The sequence below is a fragment of the Schistocerca cancellata genome, chromosome 5 (genome assembly GCF_023864275.1).
Source record: "Schistocerca cancellata isolate TAMUIC-IGC-003103 chromosome 5, iqSchCanc2.1, whole genome shotgun sequence".
Classification (NCBI taxonomy): domain Eukaryota; kingdom Metazoa; phylum Arthropoda; class Insecta; order Orthoptera; family Acrididae; genus Schistocerca; species Schistocerca cancellata.
In genome coordinates this window covers 669,312,363-669,330,989 of record NC_064630.1, presented here as the reverse complement: position 1 = coordinate 669,330,989, position 18,627 = coordinate 669,312,363, and the positions used below count along the sequence as shown (strand labels likewise).

Below are 18,627 nucleotides of genomic sequence, written 5' to 3'. Positions count from 1 at the left end.
GGCAGGTCGAGTTAAGTCTTTCCTTAGTTTTTGAATAGGAATGAAGTGTGCTCTCTGCCATTTTTCTGGAAAATATGAACTGAGCAAGCAGCTAGCGTAGATTATAGTCAGCAGGACAAGTGGTTTTCTAGGTACTGTCCTGAGTTGTTCGTTTATTACGGAGTGGCCGAGCGGTTAAAGGCGCTACAGTCTGGAACCGCACGACCGCTACGGTCGCAGGTTCGAATCCTGCCTCGGGCATGGATGTGTGTGATGCCCTTAGGTTAGTTAGGTTTAAGTAGTTCTAAGTTCTAGGGGACTTATGACCACAGCAGTTGAGTCCCATAGTGCTCAGAGCCATTTGAACCATACACCCCAGACGCTGTATCGTTCTTTAGATTTTTAAACTTGGTCCTCATTTCGCTAGGTGTTGTTAGAAAGGGTCAATTCCTGATCTCTTGCATGGCTATCAGCTGTGTGTGTTTGATTGGTTATTATTTCGTACTCTCTTTCTAGGGTATCTATGCCTGCCTGTATTAGTCGAATTATCGTCTCAAAAGTTTCAGCAAACGCGTTGTTTATAAGCCCGTTTCGAAAACATAGAACGCTTCGCGATTTTGCTTGTTATACTTGACCAGGAGCTATGCTAATCTCCTACGTATAGTTGCAATTTCAATGTTCGGTATATACTGACGAAGCGAGGACATCTCGTTAGCCTGAACCGACGCATATTTGATGGAACCATTTTAAATGCTGTACTCGGAAGAAAATGACTGCAGTTCTACGAATTGTTAACAGGAAAATTTTCATTGGTGTAATTTGAAATATGAGGCCGCTTCCTATCAGTGACGAGATATCCAGAGCAGTCGGCGGCCACAAAGAGCAGCCTGCTGCGATCTTTTATCAAATGAGTCCCTCAGTTCGCAAGACGCTGCCATGGCCTTCGGTGTCGTGACGCGTACTGCTCTCGCCTGCTACATGTGCGCTGCCCTCTTCAGCTTCTGCATGCCAACAGGTGAGCCTATGGCTACTTTCTGTCCAGTCACAACTCGGATTCACTCTAAGGCACGTCTTTCAACTTTCACCGTTCTTGACAGAGTCTTCTTAGCAGACGGAAATACGTGGTTGCGATACGTTTGCATTCCTCATGGGTTGCGCTAAATATTATGGATACCGTGACATCAGTTTCTCAGTCGTGGGACGTTTCCGTAGGTACCAGATTAGTAGTAATTCAGTTCGATACTTTTTCTGTTCGTAAGGAAATACTGAGTGTGGTCGCGAAAGATTTTTCGGACTTTCAATTCTTTTCTAAAGTTGTATTGAACCACTCTTCACAATAAATAATATGTGACACGTAAGTTAACAGAATTATAAGAATCTGTTTTGTTTGCGAAGAATATACGTAAGTTAAAGTTTATATATATTTTTTCCATCTTTTCAGTTCCGTCGTTTCAACCATCGTTTTCATATAGGTCGTTTACATTATTGGCGGGCTGTAATAAACATAAAATTATAAGTTATAAAAAAAATGTTTTGTAACGTAGCAAATTATCACGAGTTGTCATCTCGCATTGAAAGCGTAGCTTGCCGTGGAGCCGGGAGGAGTGCAGATACTTTGGTTCTCACTTTAACACAGCTGCGAGCCGTGTACTTGCTTAACGCTGCGTGCAGTACGTTACACATACTGTCTCTGAATCTGAAAAACTACTATTAAATATTAATCGATCTTTTTCATACTTAGTTTACCAAATGCTATGGATAACACAACCATACTGTTAAAATTTCATAATAATAACTTGGGTACTTTCGGAGAAATAAATTTTTACCTAAAACACATAATAAACGTGCTGGCATTGTGAAACTGACTTAGGGACTGTAATGTATTCATCTATAGTATCAATGGAAACTACAGCCAATATGATAGCTTCATACAATGTAATTTTATGGAATTGTCTTTATTTTCATTACCATAGATTTCTGACATAATTAAAAGTACTTTGCCGGTCGGGGTGGCCGAGCGGTTCTAGGCGCTACAGTCTGGAACCGCGCGACCGCTACGGTCGCAGGTTCTAATCCTGCCTCTGGCATGGATGTGTGTGATGTCCTTAGGTTAGTTAGGTGTAAATAGTTCTAAGTTCTAGGGGACTGATGACCTCAGAAGTTAAGTCCCGTAGTGCTCAGAGCCATTTGAACCATTTTAAAAGTACTTTAAAAATTTATTGTTTATCGCGTTTTGATAATGTGTTTTGGAGAGACTGTGAGAGTGAATAGGGGACATATGTACATTAAGAATGTGATATTTCATCAAAACTGCGTAAATGTGTGCGTGAGAAAGTTGTTGTGCGATAAGGAAATTTGTGATGTATGTCTGAGTGAGGTTGATTTTGTAAAAGTAGGCCAGAAAGGGAGCGGAGTATTAAATTTATTAATAATTTACTTATGTATAAAGGAATAGATTTTTCATTAAATTTTATTTAGATTCGGAATTACGAAATTTCTAATTTAAATTACTTGTGGTAAACTAATTGGCAGACATTAGAAATACCGCCAGTATATAAGTGCTCTAGATGATTTGATTGGCTGCTTAACATACTAGCCTATAGGAATAGTCGCTTAAGCCGCCTTCTGATAAACACGTACCCTAAACCGCGTGAACAAATTTGTACCAAAATGAAGAAATTCGCGCATTTGATTGGATCTAGTGTTGTTGACGAATAGCGACTACAGTATTGAGTATTTCGTAAAAAATTTGGCTTTGTGAGTGGTTGATTTTAAGAAATATTCGCGTGTGAACGTTTCACGTCGTACATAAACTCCGCGTGGCGTGTTTCGTGCAGCTTACGAGACATTATGGTGAGCTCTTCTTTATAAGAATCATACTGAACGACTGAATCTGTTAACTTGCAAATACTTGTGGGTAAGTGACTGTTTAGGACGTTCAGAATATGGGGTCGGACTAAATATCTTCTAGCTGCTTTCGGATGTGAATTTCAAACAGAGACAGTTAGTAACATTGCATAATTGATGCTGGGATATTAAATACGGACTAGGTAGCCATATTCCATGTTTTAAAGACAATAAACCAACTTAAAGGTAATTTCAGACATTTTTCAAACGAGTCATACAAGAATCCCGAATGCACGGTAGTTTAACTAGCTTTCAGCTATTGCCCATGGACTGAGGTTATGTCACCTTGAGTGTTAGGTATTTACTCGAATTTTCGTCAACGTTGTCTTTCTCGGCTAAACCATTACCTACCATCGCGGAGCGAAGGGGCAGACAACCTGAAACCTATGCAGGTGAGGGGACATTGTTTAAAGGATAGTGAGGTCTCAACCCGCCCCACAGTAAGTGGACAGCGTGTGGTTATAAACATTCAAGTAAGTCCAAGTGATACAAGCATAGTGCTAAGTTTCCACGTCACAATTCTCGTGGGCCCAATCGTCACAAATATGGAAGTGAATCCTTCTCAAAGATTTAATTGAGCGTACAAAATAGTTTCCCATGCGTCGCTAAACCTTATAGAAAAAAATTATTTCCTAAAATATATTTCATGGTCACCTATTTGTTTTATGGTGAGTCTTAAATGGACAGAAATAACATTTTCTCCTTCTGCTAAGGACTTGGTGATAATTCTGGAGCATCATTTGACTGGATTCAACACACAATTGCAGTCTGTAACAAGGAGTCAGCGTCATTCTCTCATTACAGAAAAGAAGGAAGCTCGTTGAGAGACTGATACTCCTCATATTGGCTGGTGATCCTGTTATCCAAGGACTTTCACACAAAATCTCACACACGATGGAACTCGGGATGACACTTTTTCGACCATATCACTCCTGGCTACGAATAGTTATCGTGGCTACAAGCCGATAAGGTTAGACACTGTCATAATCTGTGTTTTTTCTATCGTCGTCTCAATCAATGCACTCTCTCTTGTTTGTCTTCCGCTCTTACACTACTGTCTGGACAGCGCAGGAGAAACACCCTTTCTCAACAAAATTAAATTCTCTCTGAACCATCACATAACACTGCCGTATTCTGTAAATCATTTTCTGCGTCAGAAACCCGACTTTGGAAATATCTTTCTCAAAATATCAGAGGTATTAAATTTCTTCCGAACTTCGAAAGACAGCTAATGGTCCACCTATCATTATACCCAGTTCTCCCACATTTTGTGCAGTTCACTCTCGTCAGTCCCCCTCCCCCACAACTCTTCCCTATCCATCGTCGTCAGAGTTCTGCATTTGTTTTCTGTTCTTTGATAACAGCGACTGTCACTATCATTTCACTCTTCTCTTCTTTCCTTTATCATCTGTTTCTGAGTGGTTTGATGCAGCCCGCCACGAATTCCTCTTCCGCACCAACTTTTCAGCTCGGCATCGCCCTCAGTTATAAGCTGGATATATTCCAGTCTCTGTCTTCCTCTACAGTTTTTGCCATCTACAGCTCACTCTAGTGCTGTGACAGTAACTTTCTGATGTTTTAACAGATGTCCTATTATCCTGTACCTTCTTCTCGTCAGTGATTTCCATGTATTCCTTTCCTCGCCGATGCTACAAACCTCCTCATTCTTTACTTTATAAGTCCACCTAATTTTCATCATTCCGTAGCACCATACCTGAAATGCTTCGATTATCTTCTGTTCCGGTTTTTCCGCAATCCATGTTGCACAGTGTCCTGCTTCAAACGTACACTCTCAGAAATTTCTTCCTCAAATTAAAGTATACGTTTGATACTACTAGACTTCTCTTGGTCAGGTTTCTCGCTTCTGCAAGTGCTAGTGTGCTTTTGATGTCCTTCTTCCTCCGGCCATCATGGGCTTCCAAGCTAGCAGAATTCCTTAATTTCGTCTGCTTCGTGATCCCCAATTATCATGTTAAGTTTCTCAGTATTCTCATTTCTGACACCTCATTACTTTCGTCTTTCTTCGATTTAATCTCAGTCCATATTCTGTTCTCACTGTTCCATTCAAAACATCCTGTAATTCTTCTTCACAAGGATAGCAATGTCATCAGGCAATCTTATCATTGATGTCCTTTCACCTTGAGTTTTAATCCTACTCCAAAACCTTTCTTTTACTTTTGTCGTTACTTTCTCGATGTTGGAATTGAACAGTAGGGGCGAAAGACTGCATCCCTGTCTTACACCCTTTTTAATTAGAGCCTTTCGTTCTTGGTCTTCCGCACTTATTATTCCCTCTTGATTCTTATACATTTTGTATATCATCGGTTTTTCCCTACACCTCACCCCTATTTTTATCATAATTTCGTACATCTTGCTCAGTTTTACAGTATCGAACGATTTTTACATGTCGACAAGTCCTATGAACGTGTCTTGATTTTTTCCAGTCTTGGATCCATTGTCAATGACAAAACCGGAACCGCCTCTCTTGTGCCTTTACCGTTCCTGAAATCAGATTGATCGTCCCGTAACAGATCCTTAATTTTCTTTTATTATTATTGTCAGCAACTCGGATATACGAGCCGTTAAGCTCAAGGTGCAATAATTGTCGCACTTGGTATATCTTGCAATTTTCGGAATTGTATGGATTACGTTTTAAGACTGATGGTACATCGCCACTCATACCTTATCGCCTTAGTTTCCTCGCACTTCCTAAATGACTTGTACTTCTGTTTACATGTACTTCCCTGAGCATGTTTGTATTTCTCTCTTTCGTCGGTCAACTGAAATATTTCTTCTGTTATCCATGGTTTCTTCACAGTTACCTTCCTTGTACCTACGTTTATCTTTCCAACTTCAGCGGTTGATCTTTTCAGAGATGTCAATTCCTGCTCAACTTAACTGCCCACTGAGCTATTCGTTATCGCAGTATCTTTAGCCTCAGAGAACTTGGAGTATATCTGTTCATTCCTTAGTACTTCCCTATCCCATTTCTTTGCCCATTGATCCTTCCTGACTAGTCTGTTAAACTTCAGCCTACTCTTCAACATTACTAAATTGTGATCTGAGTTCATATCTGTTGCTGGGTACGCTGTACAATTCAGTACCTGATTTTGGAATATCTGACCGTGATGTAACCTAATTGAAATCTTACCGTATCTCCTGGCCTTTCCTAAGTATGCCTCCCCTCTTGTGATTCTCGATCAGAGTATTCGCTATAGTACAGCAGACATTTACGGTAGAACTGAATTAGTCTTCTCCTTTCTCGTCCCTACTATCAAGCTCTTGAGTTATCCTGTAACACTTTCTTCCACTAGTTCCCCTACTGTCGCATTCCAATCCCCCATGACTGTCAGATTTTCATCTTCCTTTACGTACTAGACTGCCCTTTTAAAATGCTCAAATATTTTCTTTCTTCATCCTCTGCTTGCCATGTCGGCATGCCTACCTGAACTATTGTTGTTGGAGTTTGTTTGCTGTCGATTATCATGAGAAAAACTGTCAGTGAATTGTTCACAGTAACTCAGTCTCTGTCCTACCATCGTATTCACAACGAATATTACTCCCGTTATACCATTTTCATCTGCTATTGATACTGCAGCCTTAGCATTTCCCTTTTGAGATTTTCTTTTACAAGGTCGTAGGCAGAACGAGGGTGACTCCTTATGCCGGAAGTCTTCGGCCGCCATTGCTGATAATATTTTTTCAAAATTTAAGCAGTGGTGACGTTCGAATCCGGGACCCAAAACTTTTTGATTACTAGTAACAGACGCTATCCCTAGATGACGGGATCTGCACATAAAAATAAAACAGACAGCAGGGGAGCTTTCCACGTGACACAAAAGAGTGGTTATAACATAGCTCCAAGAAATGTCTGCAGTCACAATGCTCCACTATTCCAGATGTTACAATATGTCGCCACTGAAGTTGCTTGTCTCTCATGCAATTATAGGGAAGGTCACAAACTGTAGCAGTGTATCCTAATTGAACTGACCGATCAGCAATACCTTCGAAAGTTTGTAAAACACAGTCTAGGAATGTTTGATATGTCCACGTACTTATTTGGATTTACTTTTAAGTAATGGTACGATTTATTCCAAAAGTCTTTGAATGTGTTCAAATTATCACTTTATACAAGACCCAGTTGGCAGTGGACGGCCACTAGTAGGCGCAAATTCAGTGCTCGTCAAACATTCGAGAATGTTAATAACAAACAATTCATCAGATTGCTACCTCTGTGTACTGATATCGTACTACTCGAAAGAGAGCACACAATAAATTCTCCAAAGTGTGTAACTCTGCCAGAATCAAACAGTCTCGATGTGTGCTTTGTGAAAATTCGCTTTTACCACTCTACGTAATTCTGTTACCGACTTTGCACGTGGAATATTTTCTGGGCTTGGTAAACAGATCACTGTGGAATATAGACAAATTTTTCGACTGAACACAGCTCTGAAAATCGCGAGACTAAACCGTCTCTGACGAAATCTTGGAACGCACCAAGTTATCCTTAAGATTGGCAGAGCTGAAGAAAACGTGTTGAGTATTAGGAAACGTGTTAAGTATTAGGAAATTATTTATGCAAGTATTCGTGTAGACTGGATCCTTGTACAGTAGTGAAATTTTTGTGGTAACCAATTCAGACAAGAAACGAGTATCAGATTTTGGAATGCAGAGCTGTAGAATGATGGTAGATCGTGTAACTAAAGATCAGGTACTGAATCAAATCAACCGCATAATTAAAGGAAGAAAGTCTATTGATGGGACACATCCTGAGACATTAAGAACTTGTCAACTTCCTTATGGAGGGAAGTGTGCAGGATAAGATTTTTAGAAGGAAGCCAAGACGTGAATACGGTACGCAGGTTCAAACTGTTACAGGTTGTAGAAGTTAAGCAGAGATGAAGAGCCCAACACAGGATAAACTACAATGGAGAGTTGCACCAAACCAGTGTTCGGGCTGAAGGCCACAACAAAAACAGCAGAAACAACAACAACAATTAAAATTACAGAAACTCTCGACTCATAGGCTTTGCCACACTACAAAAACCCCGCAGCTGTTAGAGCGCTGTGGGTGGCAGAAGCCGCGTCGTAAGGATAGGAAATGTTGCGACAGGTACCGATACCTAACAAGCAGTATTTTGGAGGCAGTCGGCCAACTTTTCGTGAAATAAATAACCAGTAAACAACCTACAGAGAGATTTTTACTTACACAGTATAGCAGCCTCGCATGCGGTACTCACTAGTTTCTAAGAATGTGGAACTGACAGGTTGTCACTCTTGCTCAACTGAAACTTTGACGTTGACGATATTGATATTTGAGGATAGACTGTGTCCAAAAATGCGTACTCGTTTCGTGCTTCAGGTATTCAGCTGATTCGTTACATCCATAATTACCACCAACTTTTGTGGTCTTTTAGTGATTTACGTAAAACGAGTCTACAAAAGGCAATGTGAAATAAAGTACTTTGACGTATTGACGTATTTTATTGCTCTCGTAAAGTGTAAAGAACAGTTGTCTGAAATAACGGACAGCACTTTATTATAAGGCACAGGTGGCAACCCTAAGCATTCACTTGTACGAGGGCTATTCGGAAAGTAAGGAACGATCGGTCACGAAATGGAAACCACAGAAAAAATCAAAAATTTTTTATTTGTAACAGTTAGCTACAACTTCCAGCTACTTATCTCCATAGCCGCCGATCCGACTTAGACGTTTGTGGTAGCGTTTTACCAACTTTCCAATATGCTTGTAATAGAAGACAGCCGCCAGTGCTCTCCGCCAATTCTCTACGCTGGCCTACAGCTCGTTGTCTGTGACAAAATGTTGTCTTCATAGCCAGCGGTTCATGTGAGCAGACGAAACTCAAAATGAGACAATTACGGGCTGTATTGTGGGTAATTAAACATTTCAAATTGAAAACGATGCAGGAGCATCTCCATTGCTCCTACAGAATACGGCTGAGATTTGTCTTGAAGAAGAAACCGCATGACAGTGATGTAATGTTGGCTGCATAGCTTCAGGCGAAATTTCTCACCAGGCCCTCGTACTTGGCGGGAGACACTATTATTCTAGGTATCTTTATGTGCTCCCTGTGTGCTCAGAACTAAAAAGAACGACGTAATGCTATCGACGGGCATACTAGAGACACTGCCCAACACACCCGTGCAAAACCTCATCGAATTTTCACTGTGGTTTCCATCTCACGATCGATCGTTCCTTACTTTCCGAACAATCCTCGTATATGCGGACACTACACTGTCTTCCACCATAATAATAAACCTGATGTAAACGTTACATCCTGTGTTCTTCCACGTTTGCTGGAATCTTATAGGATTTCATTTTGCGTGGAGCAGAAGCAAAGCTGTCTCGAGTACAGTCAAGTGCAAAATAAGGTTAAGTTTTGATTTTATGCTGTGCGTTATCGTGCATATCGACTGAGCAATACAGCCTTAGCGCCGTATTCAACTTGGGCAAAACTGGCCAGCCAGCTTGTCCAACCCGCAATGATGTGAGCAGTTGCAGTTACGACGTAAAAAAAAACACGAGCAGAGAAACAATAGAGCTTCGAATTTCATTTAATTTTTAAAGGGAATGAATTAATATTCCGAAAAAATCCAATACCGCAAGCTTCTTAGGGGACCCCGACGGAAAGCTTAACATGTACTCGTTCGTAGCTAACACAGTACTGATAACTAAAAACAAGAGTGATGACAATTCCTATCTTAAACTTAGGGCAATTTTCTGTGCATGATATGTTTGACGTAAAAGCATAATGCAGAGATTGCACCGTGTAGTTAAATATTGAAACCACTGGACGTATTATTTATAGTGAGTCGTCTGGAAATCTCTTAATTCCTTTTAGATCCAAATACGAGAAATACATTACGCTACTAGAACTATCATCTACTACACTGATAACGAGTATATCAGTAACAGAATCCTCGAAGTCATCCAGGTGCCACATTTTCTCCTCCTCTTTTATGACGTGCCGTTCTCTATCCGGGCAGCGTTCGGCAGTGACGTGTGGTAGAAGCTTCGTGCATTGGTTCCAATACGTCTGGCAGCATAAATACATTGTCATTCCTCGCGACAGATCCCTTAACTTGGCTCCAGATCAGCTGTGTTCTGTTGGGATGATTCTGAAATAGTAGGGTAATTTTGCGAGTAGTACGTTATTAGAAACAAGAAGATGTGCATTTTTCCATTAAAATGATGCTTAGATATGTGTTAATTAGCGTTTATTTGATGAATTTTACATTTAATAGATTTAGGTATTCCAGGTGAATGAAAACAAAGAACACCAGAGCGAGATTTGTACAGACGATCCATGAATTGTACCGAATTTTCATTCTACAAAACTACCGATTAGACACATATAAATTTCAAAGCCCCCTTAACTTGAGTAAATACAGTTATCCAGAAAACTTAAAGACTTTCTGTAATTCTGTAAAAAAACATTAAGAGTAATCTGTTTCTCGCCACTTTTTAACTGTGTTCCACACGCGTGTTTCACTATGGAACAGAAAGCAGCGCCAGCCATTTTCACAATACTGTACGTATTAACAGCGCGACAATCAGGGCACATCAGTGCGGAGACTAAGATTTACACGATTTTTGAAATAAAAACTACATGCCTAAAGTATGATTTAGAAACACTTTGATGATAGTTAATACATTAGAATATCTTAAAGTTTCATTTACTGTAACATAGCAATAAGGTATCTAATACATAAGTAGGACCTACTTTCAAGAGCGTAACAACACCAGTGTCTGTGTGCTACGGCTGTTGACTAATCGTTGCGTTTGCTTAAATCAGGTTAAGTCTTGTGATGGAGGTGTAGAGAGAACGAAGGAAAACAATAGTGAACGAGGTCAGCCTACCCGTATAAACGCTGTGTTATTGTTACCTGGCGCTTACAATCAGCGGGTAGGATACGTACAACACGACACAGCCAGAGTCACGCCGCGTAACTCTGATTTTCAGTGATGATTATTTTTGCATAGAGTGTGCACTGTTTTTGAGGAAAGACACAAAATGTCGAAGGAAAAGAAGAACAATTCAGTTGTATGGGTTATTACGTAAGCACGTAACACTGAATTGTCGCTTCAGCTCTTTTCAGCAGTATTCCAAAATTACGTACGTAAGCCAGTTGACGCTTTTTGCTTGTTTCTCATTACAGCTAAGGAGGAACTCTGAAAAAAGAACTCTGCCAACGACCACATAAGCTGAATACTCTGTTTGCTAGCAACTGGAAACATTTACGTCTCATTTCAACAGCTGCTGTATCTCGGATAGTTTCTGTTGCCTATAGCAGCGAATCCCTTATAGGAGTTTTATTAAATTACATTTAAGGAAGATAGTGTTACTGAAATATGAGTAATGAGGTGTGAAATAGACATACGACCTATCACACAGGCTAGATGATAAAAACTTCTATATAGTTGAAAAGCAGGAAGTTACCTTGATCGCAGGTAAACAACTTTTATTTATTATCAAAAATCTGATATATAACAATGATACTCAGACCATTCAATACCGCTAATATTAACGTAAGCAGGGAGAATGATCAAGCATTTATTATATTTTAGTTGTAATCATCGTAATAGTCACGAATTCCAACTTGTTTCCTTTCAAGGAAATTTATTATAAATTCTCTTTTTAATACAAAAGAATTCAAAGCTCCCAAAAGAATTTTCAGTCTGCTACGGAGTGCGCGCTGATACGAAGTTTCATTCGATCCCTGCCCATTTTGTCTTCTTCAGCCTGTAGCTGACTGTTACCCCCCCCCCCCCCCCCCAAAAAAAAAAATGCGCTTTATTTGTTTCAGAGGATTGTGAAATTGTAATCAGTTTGTCATTTGAGGAAACCTCTCAGATAATAAAAAAATAAAAAGAGGAATAGCAAAGAAAAAACATTGGTAGAGCATTTGCCGGCAAAAGGCAAAGGTCCAGTGTTCGAGTGCCGGTCCAGCACACTGTTTTAATCTGCCCGGAAGTTTCAGATCAAAAGCTGTGCTTATTCACTCCTTTCGCTTCTCATGCAAGTATCTTACGAATTGATCGTCTTATACATATCCCGTGTTAGTCCTTCGAGTGCTTCAGCAATTTTCTACCTGAAAAGAGGGAGGTGACCATGAGAAAAAACATGGATTAACCAGAAAAAGGGTAACAGGGTGAAAGAATCGCAACGTGGAATGACAGAAGTCTGAACGTTATAGAGAAGGCTAGAAAAACTGAAAATCGAATTTTCAAGGCCTCTTTGTCGATAGAGCACGAGTTAGCGGAGTGAATTGAGAAAAAGATAAGGATTTCTGGTCAAGCGAAAATGGGGTAACATCAAAAGCAGCAGAAAATGGCGCAATGGGATTAGGATTCCTTATAAATATGAAGGTAAGCTGCTGTGAACATTTCAATGATAGAGGTGCTCTCACCAGATTGGAAAGCATACCAACGTCGACGCCAATACTTCAGGTGAACATGCCAGTGCCACAAGAAGAAAATCAAAAGAAAGTAATGGAGGATATTGACCTCGTAATTCAATATGTAATGGGAATGAAAATCTAATAATGATGGAGGTTTGCACTGCGATAGTAGGGGAAGGAATAGAAGAAACAGTTACGGGAGAATATGTGATCGGCAGTGTGAATGAGAGAGGAGAAAGGTTAACTGAGTTATTAATAGCAAATAAAGTTGAAAAATTACAGGAGGAGGAGATATATTTGGAAAAAGGCTGGAGATGCGGGAAGATTCCAGTTGGACTACAACTTGGTCAGACAGAGATCCTGAAATCAAGTAGTGGATTGTAAGGCACACACAGGAGCAGATACAGACTCAGATCACAATTTAATAGTGATGAACGGTTAGGATTAAGAGAATCGTACAGAAGGTGGATATTCTAGAGCACTAAGGAACTATGAGATGCTTTTGAAGTTCGCTAATGATGTGGATACTTTCATAAGGAATGCCACCGTAGATAGTTCAGTTGCAGAGGAGCGGAGATCTCTAAACAGAGCAATCTCAGAGGTTGGAAAGACTGCGGTAAACACTAGGAAGGTAACTTCGAAGAAAAGACGCGGAACAGGTGAAATTCTTCAACTGATCGACGAAAGAAGGAACTTCAAAACGTTCGGCGAAAGAAACGATTACAGCAATAGAAACGAGTTAGGAATGAAATAAACAGGAGGTGCAGGGGAACCAAGTTTGACTGGCTGCAAGAAAAATGTGGAAAAAATCGGAAAAGAAATGACAGTCAGAAGGACTGACACAGCATACAATCAATCGAAACAACCTTCGGTGAAATTAAAAGCAAGGGCGTCAAGAGAGTGGAATGGGATTTCCACTCTAAAATGCTGAGGAGAGAGCGGGTGGTGGAAGAGTACATTGGAAGCCTAAATTCTTTGATGACGTCATAGAAAAAAAACTGAGGCTACATGGAAGCGATAGGAGATCGAGTATTAGAGTCACAATTTAAATTAGTTTTCGAAAACTTGAAATTACATAAAGCAGAATGGATGGATGATATTGAATCGGAATTTGTAAAATCATTGAGAGAAGGAGAAAACGAAAGACTGTTAAAGTTGGTGTATATAGTTTAGAAGGCTAACGACACGTCATCATAGTCATGGGAAAATACTGTATAATCCATTTATTTCTGAAGATAGCAGATACAGGTAAGGCCTAGAAATATCGCACAATTAGCTTAAAAGCTCGTGCATCCAAGTTGCTGACAAGAATAACACACAGAAAAAAGGAAAAAGAGAATTGATGTTGTGTTAGATGAGGATCAGTTTGGCTTTAGAAAAGGTAAGGGCACAAGAGAGGCAATTCTGACGTTGCGGTTGATAGTGGAAGCAAGGCGGAAGAAAAATCAAGACAAGTTCGTAGGGTTTTTCGAGCTGGAAAATGTGTTCTACAATGTAAATGGTGCAAGAAGTTCGAAACTCTGAGAAAAACTGCAGTAAGTTGACTAAAGGTGCTGCGCATTCAGAGTGTCCATCTCATTCAGATTGTGTTAATTTATTTATTGACTACACGACTAATTACTGTTTGCATACCCTCTGAAAAACTACAAAAAAATTTGTAGACATTTATGAATAGGATTATCTGTCAGTTTTTCAGTTCATCAGTTGCCTACATTTTTTTAACCGATGGAATTTAGTAGCTGTAGATTTGTTAGTATTTGGCTGTTTGTGTTTTGTTTTGAGGTTAGTAAAATTCAGCACATTAACGAATGACATTAGGAATCATCTCACATGAGTTAATGCTGGACAGCGCAGCATTTCGGTTTGTACCGCTAGAAATGGTTGCGGTAAGATATTTCGGGGTCATGTCATGAATTACCTAACGTTGTCATTTGCTGCTGATGACACTTATTTTTCGATATATTTTCGCCGACCATGTACCATGGTTCAGTTCCAGTTGCACCATATATTCTCTTTTTTCTTCTAGTTTCATTTCATATATACAACGAGCTTCTCTCAGACAGCTTCAACCTGTTCTCCTTCTACCAAGGAATATAACATGTTTCTTCAGAAAATATCTTCTTCTCGTTAGTGGTTCTGTATTCCCAAGTCTTCCTCAACTTCTAGTATTCAGCTAGTTGTTAATTTAGATAGTTTAATTAAAGTATGCCTATATTTCCTTTTCTCTTCCGTATAAGCAAAACATTATGAGTTGCTTTTTTTTTTATTTTCAAGTGTCTGGAGCCCGGCCTTGGGTGGTGGAACTGCTGGAGGCCAAGACCACAACGTCCAGAAGTCCAAACATAACGACTAACACTCCCAGCACGACAACTCCCATGCCACCAACCGTAGAGTCTATGCTTTGGTCCCACTCTGGGAGTAACTCTAAGAAGCATCAACTCCACACATCCATGACCCCGCAATCAGCACCGAAGAACAACACCGTCAATAAGATCCCCACCAGCGAAGCGCCACTGCCATCCATCGCACCAGCTGCTGTTCAAATGGAGTCTCAGTTCTTTCCATCCATTCAGCCTCAACTCCTAGGAGCCCCTAAACCTGAAATGTTACCATAATAATAGGTAACCTGACTCTTATGTCGATACTGGCAGTGCTTATCCCTCAATGTAAGAATACTGAAAGGAATCATGTATTTGCCTCCCATGTCATAAGCATTTCCAGTGTCATAAATGTTCTTCTCCACCTCGACTGCAGCTGTCCGTATTTCTTTGGAAACTATCTTATCTATCAGTGGCCAATAATCGAACGATGCAAGGCACTTCAAAGCCGAAATGGGGTACTGAAGAGTTGACACCAGCGCCAGTGGCCCAGAGGAGCGAGAAACGTTCTCCAACATACATCAGTCTCCAGCTCAGCTACACTGCGAAGTCTAACAGAAGAGAGATAGGAACATGTGGAGTGACCTAACACTGTCCCTGGAAATAATGCATATGGCATTGGCGAAACAGACAGGGAGGAGAACCACACTCTGAGAAATGGTTCTTACTAAGAAGCGTCATCATGTCCATATTGCCCCAGATACTACGACCAGGGTCAGTGAAGTCAGTGGCAGCATTGGCCAGGCTCTCAGCAGCTTACGCAATCGTATGGTGTAGAACCGCAGCGACCATCAATAGTGGCTTCCGAGAAGATGCAAGTTCCATTCTATGGTTGAAGAGAATGGCAGTATGCGTAAGTGTTCTGGTCAAATTACCACCTGTGTGTGACACTTTTTACTTGCAGTGCAACTTTAGCAAGTGTTTGCATCTAAGCGAATCACTATCAGTACACTTTTTCTTTGCCATCTTTGGAGGAGTGTCTCAGCCCATCATAAATATCTAATCAAATCTAAAATTGCATATCAAAGACGGAACATGACTGGCACTCATGGTGGATGACGTTAAGGCAAGTCATTGACGATGACGCTGCGGCATAATCCTCACTTTCTCCCTAAGGTTGGAAGAGCTGAGGGAAACGTGTTACTAGTTCCAAGTTTTCCCAGTTCTAAGAAGTAACGAAGTAGTGGACTTCATTACGACTTATATATCTTTCATGTGATATTGCATAAAATAATGTAGATATTTAAATAAACTCACTTTTAATGATTGTGTAAAATATTTCTTTTTTATTCCTATTGGAAGCCTTCCTCTCGTTTGCTTGTGTTATACTGAAATGGATGTTCTTAGTGGTTGTTTTCTGACGGTGTACTTTGCAGCTTCTACACTCCTGGAAATTGAAATAAGAACACCGTGAATTCATTGTCCCAGGAAGGGGAAACTTTATTGACACATTCCTGGGGTCAGATACATCACATGATCACACTGACAGAACCACAGGCACATAGACACAGGCAACAGAGCATGCACAATGTCGGCACTAGTACAGTGTATATCCACCTTTCGCAGCAATGCGGGCTGCTATTCTCCCATGGAGACGATCGTAGAGATGCTGGATGTAATCCTGTGGAACGGCTTGCCATGCCATTTCCACCTGGCGCCTCAGTTGGACCAGCGTTCGTGCTGGACGTGCAGACCGCGTGAGACGACGCTTCATCCAGTCCCAAACATGCTCAATGGAGGACAGATCCGGAGATCTTGCTGGCCAGGGTAGTTGACTTACACCTTCTAGAGCACTTTGGGTGGCACGGGATACATGCGGACGTGCATTGTCCTGTTGGAACAGCAAGTTCCCTTGCCGGTCTAGGAATGGTAGAACGATGGGTTCGATGACGGTTGGGATGTACCGTGCACTATTCAGTGTCCCCTCGATGATCACCAGTGGTGTATGGCCAGTGTAGGAGATCGCTCCCCACACCATGATGCCGGGTGTTGGCCCTGTGTGCCTCGGTCGTATGCAGTCCTGATTGTGGCGCTCACCTGCACGGCGCCAAACACGCATACGACCATCATTGGCACCAAGGCAGAAGCGACTCTCATCGCTGAAGACGACACGTCTCCATTCGTCCCTCCATTCACGCCTGTCGCGACACCACTGGAGGCGGGCTGCACGATGTTGGGGCGTGAGCGGAAGACGGCCTAACGGTGTGCGGGACCGTAGCCCAGCTTCATGGAGACGGTTGCGAATGGTCCTCGCCGATACCCCAGGAGCAACAGTGTCCCTAATTTGCTGGGAAGTGGCGGTGCGGTCCCCTACGGCACTGCGTAGGATCCTACGGTCTTGGCGTGCATCCGTGCGTCGCTGCGGTCCGGTCCCAGGTCGACGGGCACGTGCACCTTCCGCCGACCACTGGCGACAACATCGATGTACTGTGGAGACCTCACGCCCCACGTGTTGAGCAATTCGGCGGTACGTCCACCCGGCCTCCCGCATGCCCACTATACGCCCTCGCTCAAAGTCCGTCAACTGCACATACGGTTCACGTCCACGCTGTCGCGGCATGCTACCAGTGTTAAAGACTGCGATGGAGCTCCGTATGCCACGGCAAACTGGCTGACACTGACGGCGGCGGTGCACAAATGCTGCGCAGCTAGCGCCATTCGACGGCCAACACCGCGGTTCCTGGTGTGTCCGCTGTGCCGTGCGTGTGATCATTGCTTGTACAGCCCTCTCGCAGTGTCCGGAGCAAGTATGGTGGGTCTGACACACCGGTGTCAATGTGTCACCGCTACACACACGCACACACACACACACACACACACACACACACACACACACACACACACACACACACACACACACATACACACACTGGTTAATGGCTACCGTTTGTCATAATTATGCACACAAAATGGATACGGGATGCTGAGTATGGGAATAGTGAGTACCTAATTTCAAAATATCATTTGATGAGAAGTAGTGATGGAGCAAACAAAAATATACGACATAAACACATATGAATCAATAGTACATTCTACCGTACTCTTCAAAGGAACACACGCCTAGCCTGGCATGAACTCCTCAAGAAGGATGAGTGATCAACGACTATGCAGCCAACACCATTTGGGCGAATTGAAGTCAGTGGCAGAATTGCGTACTTCCCATGTTGGGTCGGTATGGTTTATTAGCAATATTCTGCACGCAACACGTGCAAAACCTTTCACAAAGTTCCTTAAGAACGAAGTCAATGGCACAATTATGTATTCACCAAGGTAGATCGTTCTTGCATGAAAAGAAAAATTGTACACGCATCACAGGCAAATCCTATCCTTAACTAACGTAGGAAGAAGATGGTCGTTTCTGCATGCAGTCATACTCGCATAGGAGCACGGAGAAAAAAACTCCAGTAACACACACTATCCGTTCGAATATAAACCTAATCTGAAATAAATGTATGAAAATGCTTATTCTCTGTTACAATGGTTGGGATCACATGTGTGCCTGATACACACTGGATACACCCCCTATTACAGAGAAAAACCGTGTAATACTCTGAAAAATAGCTACTGAAAATGAAGAAACTTAAGTCAACGAACATTTAAAGTGCTGCCTAAGACGGTGCTTTAATTATACTATACTTCATTCTCTGAATCTAGTATTCATCCTGATGGAGACATGCGTACAGTTCGGCCATCCTCTCAGCCAGCAGGATCCTAATGCTGAAAACTGTCGGAGCGCTGGATAACAGGCACTTTGCACATCTTCGAGGGCAATGGGAGGAAGCTCTTACAGACCCCAATGAATCTACCACCAAAGGTTCATCTTTGACTGTTCACTCCAAGTATTAGCTTTTCACCCAAGTTCAAGTAAAACATGTATCTGCATTATAGCTCCTTCACTCATGCACACACAACCAATACACTCATTTTATTACTGATAGCA

The 18,627-nt window shown here is 41.6% G+C and overlaps 1 protein-coding gene and 1 pseudogene across 1 annotated transcript in view; one reads left to right on the top strand and one right to left on the bottom strand.

The window, feature by feature from the left end:
• Window positions 1-572: 572 nt before the first annotated feature.
• LOC126189836 (U6 spliceosomal RNA) lies at window positions 573-670 on the bottom strand (annotated as a pseudogene).
• A 193-nt stretch (window positions 671-863) lies between these two features.
• Window positions 864-18,627, top strand: part of LOC126187732 (uncharacterized) — a 69,910-nt gene continuing 52,146 nt past the window's right edge. Inside the window, exon 1 of the mRNA XM_049928982.1 lies at window positions 864-994. Within this exon, the coding sequence (XP_049784939.1) occupies window positions 916-994 (79 nt within the window). The 5' untranslated portion in view covers window positions 864-915. The remainder of the gene's footprint in view (window positions 995-18,627) is intronic.